The sequence below is a fragment of the Cygnus atratus genome, chromosome 15 (genome assembly GCF_013377495.2).
Source record: "Cygnus atratus isolate AKBS03 ecotype Queensland, Australia chromosome 15, CAtr_DNAZoo_HiC_assembly, whole genome shotgun sequence".
Taxonomy (NCBI): Eukaryota; Metazoa; Chordata; class Aves; order Anseriformes; family Anatidae; genus Cygnus; species Cygnus atratus.
In genome coordinates, this window is record NC_066376.1 from 12,422,539 (window position 1) to 12,437,226 (window position 14,688).

Below are 14,688 nucleotides of genomic sequence, written 5' to 3' on the forward strand. Positions count from 1 at the left end.
CTGCTGCGTGCAGGGCGGGCTGCTGGTGTCCCTTCGGGGTACCGCTGCTCACAGCGGCGCCGTCCGCCCGCTCCGCTCCCCGAACAGAAGGAGCTCTGTGCGGACAGCGCGTCCACTGAGGCACCGGGGTTGGGCCCGGGGATGGAAACAGTCAAATCCCTTTTCAGATTCTTGAACTGAAAGCTCTTTGGATTCGGGAAGATGGAAAATACCGCTCCGGAGCCAACACCCAAACCTGGAAGCTGCAGCGGAGTTCCTGCCTGCTGCAACCGCTGGGGCACCGCCCGGGGGACGCTCGGCAGCGCCGGGGTCGTCAGCGGCGCTGGGCTAACGAGCTCGGGGCGGGCAGCCTGCGGGGTGAGCGAGGCCTGCGGCAGGAGGAGCGTGGCCAGCCTCGGGTTCCCGAATGAGCGGCTGGGGGCACGAGAGCAGAGCTGTGGAGCGGGCGTAGGGCAGGGGGCGAACGGCAAACCGAGGGCTGGGGCTGGCCGGGCGCTGGGGCAGGCTGCTGCGAGGCCCCCGCCGAAGCCGCTCGCTGGAACCGGCGGTGATGCGAAGTCGAGGAGGCCGAAGACATCTGTGCGGGGGCTGCACCACCCTCGGCTGCTGAGAGCAGCCCCAGGAGCACTCCGGCTTCTGCAGTCAGCCTTCCGCGCCCTGGGACGGTCGGCGTGCTTCTGGCAGCTGGACGGCAACCCAGGAATCACTTCCCCCAAAGAAAACCCCGTATCCAGCCCTCCTGCTGGATGCAGGCCGAGCGTTACAGCTCAAAGCATGCAGCCAGAGAGAGAACCGCACGTCGGATGTGAAACCAGCTCCCAGCTCTGCAGGCACGGCCCCAGCCGGGCAGCGTCTCGGGGACCCCTCTGTGCCTGATGGTGCTGGGTGATCCCGGCGGGGATCACGACCCCAGCTGCCCACGAGGCGCTCAGTGCCTGCATGGGACTGCTGGCTAGCACGCGGTGGCTCTGAATTTCCGAGGAGCCGGGCTGGCTGCTGCCCCGGCTCCGCAGAGCGTCTGAAGGTGGGCAGCCTGTTAGATATCTGGCTGGCTGGCAACGTAAGCCACTGTGTGGTTCATGTGTAGCTTCTTTCTTTGTAGGATCTGCATTGCAGATGGCTTTTGCTCCACAAAATGCAGGCTTTCCTTGCACAGAGAGAATTCCAGAAGCCGAGGCGTGCGTTCCCTCGTACGCTTCCAACCCAGTAATTATTTTATGAGGCTGCATTTGTGTGGCAGTAAGTACGACAGTATTGCAACAGGCCCCTGCTAGCATCGGAGCACGCTTCTGTCAGCGGGGAGCCCGGGCCCCATTCGCTATTCCAGGCGCTTGCTTTTTAAAAGGAGAGTATTCACCGACGCCTAGCAGATGGGGAGAGAGCGAACGTGCACGTTCAATGGCTCGGAGAGGATCTGGCACTGCCGTGAACGCTTCCTACTTCTCGGATCTGCTGATCTCTTTATTCCTGCAGCATTGCTGCAGTCAAGACTTATCCCGTTGGTATTGCCTGTTGCTAACCCTGGTTGTGCTGTCCCTGGTTAGGGAGGCAGCTCGTGTGATGGCTGAAGGTAGAACAGATGCCTCTTTGTGTACGGCTGCCATTCAGAGAACAGGGGCTGCCATGAATGGGAAATCAAGATTGATTCATGAGCAAGAATAAAATCAAAATTGCTCTGATTAAATCTTCTGCCTTTTTTGCATCGCATCTTGTTCTGCTCTGGCATATGCTGCTTGTTGGGATAAGGAGTTTATGAAGATAAGTGTTAATTCCTCCAGTGAAAGGAGTGAAGGCTTAAATGTCATATTAAAATGTATATGTGTACTTAGGAGGGGAGGAAAAAAAAAATCCCCCCGCTGTTCTTTGTAGCGAGCCTTTCTTGGAAGACCCAAACTTGGTTTTCTCTTGAAATAGCGGTGCTTGAACACTTGTCCTGGAAATTGCTGAGCCTGCCGGTGGAAACCTGTGAGGGCAATCAGTCGAGTTTAACTCCTCGCCCGCAGGGGTGCGGATCAGGAGCCTCCATCCTTGTCTGACGGAGGTGAGCTGCCTCAGCGGCACCCCGTGGCTGCGGCAGCCTGAGGTCTTTCTCCATCCCTGTCCTGCAGAGGCATCGCCAGCGGCAGAGCTGGGGCGTTTCAGCAGGGCGCTGAGGTGTTCTCCTGTGGCAGGCTGGTCCCCAGGCCCCAGATGGACAGAGGTCCTCGTCACGAGGAGCTGAGCAGCTGTGAGGGCAGGCCAGCTCTCATCGCTGGAGGCTGCTCCTGGATGGGGTGAGGACAGAGGAGAAAGCCCCAGGGCAGGCAACACTGGGGTGTTCGCTCAGCCCATGTCATGCTGGGGAGAAGAAGAGCCAGTCTTCTGCTCCATGGAGCCCAAAATGCTGCCTAGCGCGTGCAGCTGCTCGGCTGCCTTCAGAGGGGGGCTTCCGCAGATGCCTGTTGCCCAACCCCTTGTTCTCAGACCTCTTGAAACAAGGGGAAAGCTGTACCTGCTTGAGCACCTGCTTTTGTTCCCTACGTGTGTTTTTAATAGCTGCCACTGAGGGAGCTGCAGGCTGTGTGGCCGGAGGCTAAGGATGCTCTGTGTGCCCGGGAGCAGCTCTGGAGCAGAGAGGAGGTGAGGTCAGTGCTGGGTGCTTCTGGTGCTCACCCTCTGCTTTGGAATACCATCGTGCCAAAAAGGATGCCTTCAAGCCGCTTCGACTGCGAGGAAGGATATCTACTTCTTAACAGGAAAAACAGGAACAAAAGCACCACCTGCAGAGTTATTTCTCTCCAGCCCCGTGGCTGCCTGCGCTCAGCGAGCCTCGCTCCGAGCACGGAGCTCCCCGCAGCAGCACGAGCAGAGCTGTGCTGGAGACGGGTCTGAGGCGCTGCTGGGAGGGGGCGCTTCTGGCTCCCGAGGGCTTCCTGGCCCGCGTTCCTCTTCATTTGTGTCAACAATCAGGGGTGTTCGTTTGTTTTGTACCTTGGCAGCTTGGTGAAGGGTTACATCAGGGATAAAGCTGGCCTGCTCCGTGCCTTAGCGGGGAGCGTGTCTTCCCAAAAACAGCCTGGCAGATGACACGCTGCAGTGACCTACTTTCAGGGGGAAGCGCAGGAGTTGTAGGAGCTGTGTCCGGAGGCCTGCTCACAGCTCTGGAACAGGAAGGGCAGGGAGTTGCTCAAACGTGCTGCCACTAACGCTTAGCAGCCCTCAGGGACATGGAGAACGAGAGATTTGTCCAGGAATCCCTTGCAATTTTCAGGATTCTTTCTTTATGAATATTTTGGATGCATACACCAGAGAAATCTTGCTGCATCGAGTCCCTGCCGCTGACTGTCACGGGCTGCAGGTCCCAAACCGAAACAAAATCCAAGGGAGGCCTGGTTCATAGCAGTGCAAAGCTGTGATGCGAAATCCAGGACCAGATGCCCAAAGCAGCACCCCCTGCGCGCACCCCCTTGCTAGGGGCAGCGCTGCTGCACAGCCACACTTCTTGCACAGCCAACCCGGGGGGACTGGGGGGGCTTAGCAGGGACAGCCCCGTGTCCTGGTGGAGTGAAGTAAAGCAGATTTGTGCCTGCTGCTTAAACCCTCAGCCCATAACCCAAGCCCGCAGATGGACAGCCTGAGTTTGGTGCCAGGAAGAACGCTTTTCTCTGGCAAAGGAGAAGGGAACGCGCTGCAGGGCTGCTTGTTTGCTTGGGAAAGGTGGTCAATGTGAAAACAGAAGAGTTTCGTTGGAGTCCTGGAGACGTGGAGATGGAGTCCTGGGGAGGTTCTTGGTGCTCGCTTCTGTGGAGAAGATGACTATAAAAAAAAAAGCTGCTTCTGTTAGAAAATAGACTTTTCTCATTATCCATCTGCCGTCTGTATTTCTCCATCGTGTTTCACATCTCCGTGCAAAGAGCGTGCTGTTTTGCTCCACATCTGCTGCTGCTGGCCCAGCTTGTGGCCGGGGAGCAGGAGGAGGCTGGGCTGGTGGCTCCGGAGGGGTGGCAGCAGCTTTGCTCCTGGGTCCCCTCATCTCGCAGGTTTGGATGTTGGCTCCCGAGTACGCCCAGGAGCGAGGGATTATTGGTGCTCTGCTCGAGGCTGGAGGGTGAGGGACGTCTCCTCGGTCCTCACCAGAAAGCTCTGGCTGCAGAGCAGGGAGGGACGCTGCCTGAGCGTGGGCACAGGGAGGCGAGCAGCCCGGCCTCCTGCCTCTCCGAGAGCCGGCTAGCCAGAGCTGTGGGCACACACATTCCTTCCTCGTTAGGAACCCAGTCAATCCGGTGTCACTAATGAGGGGATAATTACTTACCTAGGACTTTTCCTTCTCAGATAGCACCGCTTGGCTCTGTCACAGCCCGGAGGCTTGTGTCTATGTGGTGAGCGTGCCAGTGTGACGCCTTGACAGACCGAGGTGGTGCGGGCTTATTTCTTCTGAGCGTTTTCTGCTCTTGTTCTCAGGCAGTGGCTGCGATGTGGCTTTGCTGGGAAATTGGTCCTAATTGCAGGGCTGTGGTATGTGAGCAGCAGGCACGCTGAGGCCCATGCCCTGAATGGAGAGGGATGGGTGGCAGCACGTCCCCTGGGGTTCTGGCTGAGCCCTGCCTCGCTTCTTGCCCTCCGTCCCTTTGTCCGTACCGAGCTGTCCGTGCCTCCTGGGCTGGGGTTGCAGCCTGATGTGTGTGTAGCAGAGCTGCTGTGCCCCCCTGCTCGGCACGGTCCGAGGCTTGAGTCCTCCTATTGCTTCTCTGCTTCCTCGTCTTTGAAACCCGTTTTGTTTTGAATGGAGTTTTATTCCTGCAGTGAGTAGCTATAGAGACCTCAGCAGGAGTAACGTGACAGCTTCCACCAGAAAGGCTGCTGGTGAGCCGGTAGGATCTGGGCAGCATCGTGTCTGCTACCTCTCAGCCCCTTGGATCCATTCAAAAAGGTGTAACGCCGCTGGATTTAAGAGGTCTGGCCCTTCCAACACAGGGGTCTTCCTAAACTGCCTGCCTTCCCCCGGCGAGAACGCTCAGATGCAAGTAACAGTGGTGGATCCCCTTCCAGCTAATGAAAAGTTACCAAAACCTTTGAAAACTGGCCCAATGAGGTTTATTAAAACTTCATCTCCCCGGTAATTAAATTAGCTTTGAATAAAGTGCTGGTGCTCCCTGCTGGTGCAGGCGTTGCGGGGTGTGTGGTTCCTGAGGGCTGCGTTCAGTCACTGGGTTGCCTGCGTTGGCTCCCACTCGCAGGAAGGCCGGGCTGTCCACCTGCCCCACGCCTTGGAGGATCTCAGGATGGAAAAAGGATTAAACACCAACCTTACGGGACCCTCCTCCCTTGCTTACTTTTTTTTTTTTTTTTTTTTGGCAATCTGTTTTTACAGAAGCCGAACAAAAAAACAGCTCTCCTTCAGCAACACCTGGCACGCCGTTGGGCTCACTTTGGAGAGAATTTCTGGCAGTGTTGACATTTAGGGGGAGAGTCCTGGAAGGAGGTGAGCCTTAAGGAGCATCTTCCTGTTAATCAGGTGGCTTTCGGGAGCCTCTGGAGGATGGGGGCTCCAAGCTGCTCTGCCATGGCCAGCTCACCCCCGTGGACAATGTTTTTTAGCAACACAGCCCTCACTTCCACCAGGGAAAAGCCACGTTGGGAAGAATTCTCCCCTTAGGCCCAGTTTAATGTTTCTGCTACGTTCTCTCTTCTTTCCTTGCTTTCCCCCAAATTCAGGTTGAGTTCTTCTGGCCTGTTTTACAAATAACTGCACTGAGCTTTTTCTGGTGGCTTTCTGTGTCTTTTGGGGCCAGCCTGGGCTGGCATGGGAGGCACTTGTGGCCAGCCACGCATTGGAAGGAGTTACCACCGTAGTGCTCGCACCTGGGCCGGGGATTCCTCTGCAGGCAAGCTGTGCCTAGGTTCGGAGGCACCACGTTTATAATCCGTAGCTGTGAGCGTGGCCAAGTACCTGCAGGCGGTAGGCGCAGGCCTGGAAGCGGTGAGCTGGGGAGGACCGAGCTGCTTTTAGCTGCGTTACCTCGATTTCTTCGGGCTGGAGCCGGCTGCTGGTGGGACGGCGCCACCCCACCCCTGCCCCCTGCCTTGATGAGGCACCAGCCTGGATGTCCCAAAGGCAGCACGTACCTTGTGTGCTCTGGGAGGCCAAACCAGGCTGGTCTGCTATTTGCATGCTTGTGCGCGCCCTTTTAGAGGGGGTCCTGCCTTGCCCTCCCCACAGAGCGGGGAATAAAGCTGTTGGCTGCAAAATCCAGCTTTGTTTCCTGAAATACAAAGGCGTTGAAAACAGAAGCTGTGGAGTGCCTGAAGCAGAGAACGTCAGGAGGGAAGGCTGGCCTCCTCGCCTGGCAGCTGCTGCTGGGCTGGGGGCTCGGTCTCTGCCCTCTCCGCCGGTAGGTCACAGAGCGATGGCCTGCCACAGGTCCCGAGGAACGCGAGCTGGTGTTGCTAACGCTCATTTGAAACGGCTCAAGTAGCAGAGAAAATGAAAAATGGGGACCTGCAGGTTCATCTCAAGACCAAACCCAAGACGCGTTAGCGGGGTTTCCTCTCACAGGTCCGTCCGCGGTGCCGCAGCTGGTCCCCGAGGTGAAGGGAAGGTGCCTGGGTCTGTGCTTGGATGCCACGAAGTCGATTCTTTCTGTTCTGTTTTCAGGTGGTACATCCAAACAAAGCCCGAGGGCCGGACCAAAAGGGATGTTTGAGAAATCCCGCTGCGCGAGCAGCGATAGCCAAGGAACGCAGGGCTGCTGAAGCGCGTTAGCTGCGTGGGGCTGGGGTGAGGTTGTGTGAGCAACCTCAGTGCTGATGCTGCTTCCTTGGGGGCCTGAGCGTGCCGCTTGGTTATTCCCTTCACGTAACTTTTGTTGTGAAATGAGTCTTCCTTCGGTGGGAGCTCCCAGCCCCTTGTCTCAGCCCTGGAGGAGCTACGGGGGAAGCAGATCTGCCGCTTCGCGCCGAAGTCGCGTGCAGGGAGGAGGGCAGTGGTGCTCGGGGGGATGAGGCTGGAGGTGTCTGTGCTTCTCCTGGGAAAGGCTGCTGGCCTTCGGTGGTGCTCCTGGTGCCGACAGGAGATGTACGTGGAGGGCAGAGTAGCTTCTGCTGCTTCTGGCTCTGCTCGGTGCTACCATTTTGCACGTGAGCATCAGGTTTTGAGCACGCTTGTGCATTGCTTCGGACAAGAAGAAGGGAGGACGGCTGGGCTGGGGCTGGCCTCGTCCTGCGGCCGGTGACAGCACGTGGGGGCCTGGAAGTGTGCTGAGAGCACAAAGCCCCGAGGTGCTGCTGGAAATACGGACGGTGGCTTCCTCGCTGGCTCTGCTGCCCTGGGTGCCTGTCATTTATAGTGCTCGCTGCGTCTCGTCTGCCACCTCGTTTTCAAGCAGTGTGCCCGCTAAGGGAGCTCAGTCTGTGTCGGTTGCCCTCTCGTAAGGTGACCATAACTTCAGGCTGCCTTTCGGGGGGCTGTTCTGTGCCATGCGTGCAGGTCCCTCGCCTGAGTGCCGCGCTGGATGATTCTGGTCTGCTGGCTGCACGTAGTCCAGGCTGTTGGAATCGCTTTGAGTTTGTGGCTCTGTGGCTTGCAGCAGTATGTGCGGTGTGTGTTGGCAGATGACTTAAATACTTCTGAAAGGCTCTGTTTTTCTAGGTCATTCCTATATGAAGTCGATAAAACTGGCTCTGTTTCTGACCTGTGTGTCACTCCTGTACCCACAGCTCTTCACTCAAGGTGCCTTTTCACTGAAATGCTGCCTTTTGAAAGCAGTTTTTAGAATCTATTTCAGGAGCCCTCTGTGCCCCGTGACTTCTTTTCCTGTAGCTCCAGGCTGTGCTGCATTTCTTGAAAAGCCCAGGCTATAGTTACGCCTCCGAGCCTTTCCGAAGAGCACCGAGACGACGGAGAGCGCGGCTGCGGCTGCTGCAAGAGCTCAGCGCGCACCCAGCCCCGTGCAGAGCCCAGGACCCATCCTGCTTGCTGGACATGCGCACCGTGCTCTGTGCCACCTGGCTGCGTCTCTGCTGCTGGCAGAGGCTCCAGATGTGAGACAGATGCAACACAGAGGTTGCCCTTGGCTCGTGGTCCTCGTAAAAGGCGAGAGCAAATACCCGTCAGTGGGAGAGAGCGCAGATATATTCAGGGATGGTCCACGTCAGATGCTTTGCGCAAGGGTGTTTGGACAAAGATTTTTAAAACGCTGGGAGGAATGAGGACATCTGAAGGCTAGAGGGAGTTGCAGGATTTAATGCAGAGCCCAAAGGCAGCAAGAAGCAGAGCAGCACTGGGAAGAGCAGAAAGTCAAATGCGTAGGGGAAAACCAAGTGCTGGGGCTGGCTGCTCTGAGCTGGGCTCACAGCAGGCTGGAGGAGGCCAGGAGCGTGCATGAAGGCACATCCCCGTCTCCCAGCTGTGGTCATGCAGCGGGCTTGGAAGGTGATCTCCAGCGGGGTTAGGGCAGTCATAGGTCAGGCAATGGGAAACGTCAAGGCAGGGGTGGGAAGAGGTGTCAGAGGGGTGCTGCAGAGCATTAATCTGATTATTACATCTTTTTATTTATTTATTTCACCTGAGTTTCACTGGATGGTACAATAAATGTCCCCGGTTTTACTGGTTACAGCAATAGTACGCTCCCTATCAGCTACGTTGGTAAAACTGTGCTACCCCACTAATTTAACTAACACTTTATCCGGGTGTCGGGCACACTGGGTGAGCAATACGTGAGTATTCCGGTCAAGTAAATTAGTGCAATTAATTTGGGAAAAAGACATGACGTATAGCTTATAGCCTCTTTGTGAGGAGACTGTTGGGCAGCAGAGCTCCCCGTAGGGTCTCGTGGAGCCTAATCTGTAGCTTTGAGCCTTTGGGCTCTGTTCAGAGGTACCAGGACCAGCAGCAAGGGTGACTGGTAGAGCTGGAAATGTGGGGGGGAAGCCGTGGTGGGCAGCCGGGTGGGAGGGATGCGGGTGGGAGGGATGCAGACCGCCTTCGGGTCCGACCTGGGCGAAGGCTGCGCTGCTGAGCGGCGCTGGAGGGAGGCGATGCCAGGGGAAATGGGGGCCGGGTGTAAGAGATGGAGGTTTGCTTTGTGGTGCCAGGGGCGTGGGGAAGGGGATGTGAAGGGGAGCAGGGGATCGGCTGGGATTTGGCCTGGAGGAGAGTGGGGTGAGCGTGGGCTGTGCGCTCCCTCCCGTCCCTCCTCGCCGTGTGTGGTGCAGGATGGGGGCCGCACCGCGCCGTCGCTGCTCCTTGCCGGCGGAGCCGCAGAGGTCTCTTGGGTTTGGGGCTCTTTTGGACAGGAATTTGGAGGCTTAATGCAGCGTATTGTGCTGGGAGGCTTGCAGGCAAGCTCTCCATGGCAACTCGCCCTATACACAAAGCACCATATGGCTTTTTAGGAGGGGGAGGGAACGAACCGAGCAGGGAAGTCAACCTGTGCTGCTTGTTTTGTTCGGTTTTGCTCTCCTAGCGGAGCAGGGGGAGATGGAAACGTGGGGCGCTGTCCCCTGGGCATGGCTTCTGCTCAGCCAAGGCACCGTCAGGGGACCTCTCAAAGGGCTTCTCCTTGCTCTCAGCAACGGAGCTTGCCGTGAAAATGAGCCCTGTGTGCGCACAGACCCCTCTGCAGGCTGCTCGCTCTGCAGACAGACGGAGCAACCAGCCTCCTGCTCGCCTTACGCCGAGAAATGCCCGAAGGGCTCCAGCAGCGCTCGCTTTGGGCAGGAGCCGCGGTGGGGACGGCTGCGGGCAGGGAGCCGGTTGTGCCGCGGCTGCCCATGCTTTATACCTCTGCTTCCAGGGGGATCTGGAAGCTTTCGCTTGACTGTAAATCCTCCCTTTTCAAGCCCCTTAGGAAGGAAGGAGCTGAATAAATACCTTTATCTGTGTCTGTAGAAAATCAGGTTTTCGTGTGTCTAGTTTGAGGGGGAGGAGTAAAAATGGGTAGCGGGGTAAGCAGAAGGGAGCAGCCTGTGCCTGGCTCTGCCCACTGCAGGGCACTCGGTGGTTCTGGGGGTGCTGCAGGGTGCTGGTGGGGTGGGGTGCCCTCCAGCAGCGCCGTTGTGCTGTCCCAGGAGCGGGCAAAGGCTCCCCTTGGTGAGTCCTGCTCCCCGGTGCTGCCGTGGCTTCGCAGCCCGCGGGTCCCTGTCCCCAGCCCTGGGGGAGCTGTCGGCAGGGAGCCTCTCGCATCTGAGCAGAGGCAGGGATAAGTAGTGGGAACACGGGGTTTCAGGCTGCGGGGCGCTCTGTCCAGGTGAAGGTAGCAGAAGGCGACCTGAGGTTGCCTCCTCCTGTGCTGCCTGCCCCGGGGTGGGAGCGCAGCCCCCGGTGGCACCGCTCGCCCGGGGCTGTCAGCAGGGAAAGCAGCGGGGACAGCAAGGTCGCGCCCCACAAACCAGAGCACATAGAATATCCCGAGCTGGAAGGGACCCATGAGGATCATCAAGTCCAACTCCTACTCCAACTCCAGCACCTTTCTTCTGCTAAGGCCACCACCCTGCGGCGCGCTCGCTGTAGAGCGAGTCGGCGTACCCTGGCTTCTGGAAAAGTAATTTGGCTTGTTCCTCGTTTTGCTTTGCAGTCCAGCCCCAAAAGCCCCAGCCCCGGGCTGTGGGGGCTTGCGTCAGGCCCCGCGCTGGCTTCTGGCAGCCCCGAGCTGAGGGTGGCCATCGCCTCAAAGGCTCCCCGCCGTGTCTGCATTCGGTGGCCAGCCCAAAGAGGGTGCGTGTGGGTGGGAGGGTGCTGCTGCAGGCGTGCCTGCCCCATGCCCTCACCACCTGCCTCTGCGCTGGCTGTGCAGGTCCCTGGGGTGGAGCATGGCCCTCCTTCGTGCCCGGAGGAGGCCCTGGGCTCCTTGCTGAGGCCCAACCACAGAAAGAAGGCTGTGTGCGCGCTCCTGCCCATGTGGCCACGCTGCCTGGCCGCGGCACAGCTCGTAGGCACCTCCCGGCCTGGAAGGGATCCGGCCGTGCTGCCAGCCCGCTGGGAAGCCACCAGCCCGAAGGACTCAGAAGTCTCCTCCCGTCCCCTGCCTCCAGCAGCGGTGCGCAGAAAGCCTCCGCGATCGCGGAGCCTCCCCAGGAGCGCCGGCATTACGGCGCCCTTTGCCTGGCCAAGTCGGTTGACATCAGATGAAGCCGGTGCCGCAGCACTCGCAGCTCCGAGGCGTGTGGTTTGGAGCCCGCTATTTATTTTGGGACTGCAGCGTCTGATCTCGATTTGGTGTTTCCAGGCTGTGATCTAGGTCGAGTGCTGGATCGGGCATTAGCTGTTGCTTGAGGGAGCGCGGGGAATTTGTGCGTGCTTCCTCCGTCGAAGGGCTCGGAGAAATGCCGACCCGCTCGGCTGCAGATGTGTTTGGGGGTGGGAGGAGTGAATTTTTTAAGAAATCTCCTTGAAAACCTCCTATTTTCCTGTCCTCCTGTGAGGATGGCTCCTGATGCGGCTGGTCACGGGAGGAGCAGGAGATGACAACAGCTTCGGTGCCGCCTGCCTTCTCTGCTGTTCCCATGGTAGTTGGCTGTCACACACAGAACTAATGTATTCCCTGCCCACAGCAGGATTAGAGCCTTCTGGGAGAAGAAGAAGGGGATGCGGGAAACAGAGATAGGGAAGAAACCAGGAAAAGAAACGGAGACCATGGCGGGGTGGGGACGAATCGAGGCGCTAGCCCCATGGGAGCAGCGAAGGGCCTCGTAGGACCTCTGCCAGGAGCAGCCGCCCGAGTTGCCTTCCCCCCTTCCTGGAGGTGGGGTGCCTGGAGGCAGGGGTCCTTTCCGAAAGCCAAAGGCACCAGCGGGTGCAGAAGGAAATTCTTGTCCTTCTGCTGTTGCGTCTCCCAAAGCTGCCCTTCGTTCGGGGGTGCGGGTTTCTTTTTGGTGATTCTGTTTTTCTTTTCCTCTGCAGATCCTGACAGCCAGCTGTATGATATGGGATATACCCCCGAGGAGGAAACCCCGGCCTGTCCTGATGAATTTGATGACTTTGTCACGTTTGAGGCAAGTATGAATGCTGCTAACACCCGTGAACGGCAGCTTTGTGCCGCGTGAGGCTTGAGCACGCCGGGCTCGGTGGGTGGAGCAGCTCGCTGTGCTGCGGCTCGGGGATTTTAACGCTTAGTTGGGATGAAACCTTTCAGCTGTGGGTGACTGGGCCAGAGAATTTGCACCGAGCATTTGGTGCTGTTTAGCCTAAAGGCGGTGTCCAAGCGAAAACCTACTCGTTGCTAGCGCTGTCTTAGCTTGCAGAGTGCCAGAGCGTGGTGCGCTGGGTGCGGGACGGGTGCCTGCTGTGGTTGCGTTTGTGTCCTTGCTGGAGCTGCTGCCGTTGCAGAACGTGAGCCCAGTTTTGGGACAAGCCAGCTGGGAACCTGCCTCCGAGGCCCAGCGGGCACTTGGTGCCGTCCGGCCAGCAGAAGGTAGACCAGAAGACAAATTGTAGATTTCCTCTTTGTTCTTGGGGTTGATCAAGGATGCTTACGTGCTGTACTTCCTTCCTTTTGCTGACGTTGCGGTCCCCATCCCTCCGTTCCCTTCTGCACTCCTTAGCAGAGGAGCACACTGCAGGAGGGCCCTGTAGCCCCGGCTAGAAGGGAGGCTGCCGTTCGTTGTCTGTGGGGTTTGGGGCTTTGCTTTGTAAGCTTCCTCGTTGCTGCTCTGCCCCACAGCCTGGAGCAGGAGGTGCTGCAGGGGCCTGCTGGTCCTCGGGTCCCCCGGGGGGACTGAATGGCTTCCTTCTGCTCGTCCTTCTTTAAGCTTTCCTCTGTGGGTTTTTGACTCTCATCTTGGTACCCTTGGTTTTATGTTTTTGTCATGGAAATAGTGACTTGAAAAGGGCTCTTTTAGATTTGCGTGTAAATGCACATCCTTGCTTTGTGTAGTCTGTAATGTGTTATCCTGGCCTTCGTGATAAAGGGCTGAAACTATTCGTTTGAGTTTCCTGACAATATATTGGGCGCTGGGCAACTTCCTTTCCCCCTGTTCATGAGAAGCACGTGTCCATCGCTTGACATGTCTCAGAGCTGTCCCTTTGACACCTGCTGCCCGACAGCCCTGTGCCAGCAGCACGCGTCCCGGCCAGGCGCGGTTTCTGCTGAGCCATTTGGCTGCCCGGGCTCAGCACGTTGGGCTGACACCGCCACCCAGAGCGGGTCACTTGTTCCCTTGGCCTGACGAGCTCGTGACCCTGCGTCCCTCCACCAGCAGGCTTTCCAGGGCACCTTGGATCTGAGATTATTTTTCCGTAGGCTGAACTGCTGTCGTTGTCTTCGTCTACGGCTTGTGCAAAGGGCCTAAGATAATTTTTGCGCTCTCTTTTTTCTGGGGGGTAAGGATAGTTATAGCTATCCAGCAGTAGCGGGATAGAGAAGGGGGACAGGAAGGCAGGAGAGGACATGGGTTTTTGTATTCCTCCCTCTGTATTGTATAAGGTCACAAATGTGTTTTATTTTCTTTGCCTTTTTTTAACCACTGAGCTGAGCGCTGAGCAGTTTAGAGGCTGTGACGCCCTGAGTCGCAGTGCTCGGGCAGGCAAGGGCTTTGGTTTTTGCTCCTCAGACCTACGTCATGGGACGATTGCGCTGCGATTCAGAGCAGAGATGTTTTCTAAGGGCTAATTTAACACAGATGAGCTCCGTCAGTGCTGCAGGCTGCTCTGGGCAGGAATACCAACAAGCCGGGTGCGTGCCCCACCGGGATGGAGTGCTTCTGCCCCTGGGCCACTGATTCCTTGCAACGACAAGGTGAACCGAAGGAAAAAGGTGATGAATCCTGAAATCGTCTTTTCAGAAAGATGGCAATGGATTATTCTACTGAAATCAGGGTAATCTTGAAAAGATCAGAGCTCTGTTGGTGTCTATGTTTAATATGCTGGGGGAGAATTACCCTTGTTGTCTTGGATACGTGGTTCGAAATACTCTCCAGCCTGCAAGGATTTCGTAGAGATTCAGCAAATGAGAACATGATCGAGAAATACCGCTCAGTGTTGCGAGTGTAAAAATAAATCTGTGTCTTGGGGCGTGTGTTTTTTTGTTCTCATTTCGCTGAGCTCCCAACGTGCACTTTATTCCACTTGTCCTGCGGAGCCGTGCCCTGGGCAGCGTGAGCTGTGTCCGGGAGGGTGAGAGGAGCGGTGCAGGGCACCCTGCTGGGAGCAGCAAACGAGGGGTTTTCATCGCTGTGCATCGGAGCCCGGCAGGGCTGCTTGCCAGCAGGACCTGCGGCAGGCTGGGCTCGGCTGGGTGCAGCAGGGAGCTCTGGAGATGGTGAGACAGCAAACAGAACAAACGGCAACAACAGCAAACAGAGCAAGTGGCCTTCCCCGGGACATGTTCCGCCTTGCCTGGATCCACCTGGAAGAGAGGAGGGGGAAAAAAAATCCTTCCGAAAGTGAAGGCGTTGCCTTTCCTCTGAACAAACCTCCCCCCACGCACCACCAAAAAGCATTTTGCATGGGAACGTCCCCGTTTCAGAGCTGGGAAGCTGGTGCACAGCGAGCGTGGGGCTCGAAAATGTGCCTCTGCGTGGGACCGCCGAGCAGCTCAACAGCCTCTTGGAGGCCACCGCTTCCTTCTCAGCCTCAGCACGAAGGCTTTTGGGCCAGGGGTGAGCCCCTCTTGCTTCGGCAGGGCGGCGGGGCTAGGGGCACAGCCAGCTTTTGGCCTTCTGTCACATCAGTGGACCTTCTAAAGGCGACCTGGAGGAGTGGTGCTGCGTGTG

At 57.6% G+C, this 14,688-nt stretch overlaps 1 protein-coding gene across 3 annotated transcripts in view; it reads left to right on the forward strand.

Moving 5' to 3' along the window:
- Window positions 1-14,688, forward strand: part of RAB11FIP3 (RAB11 family interacting protein 3) — a 72,898-nt gene that overhangs the window by 22,706 nt on the left and 35,504 nt on the right. For all 3 annotated transcript variants that reach the window (XM_035549117.2, XM_035549118.2, XM_035549119.2), the window contains exon 3: window positions 11,879-11,970. In XM_035549117.2, the coding sequence (XP_035405010.1) occupies window positions 11,879-11,970 (92 nt within the window). The remainder of the gene's footprint in view (window positions 1-11,878; window positions 11,971-14,688) is intronic.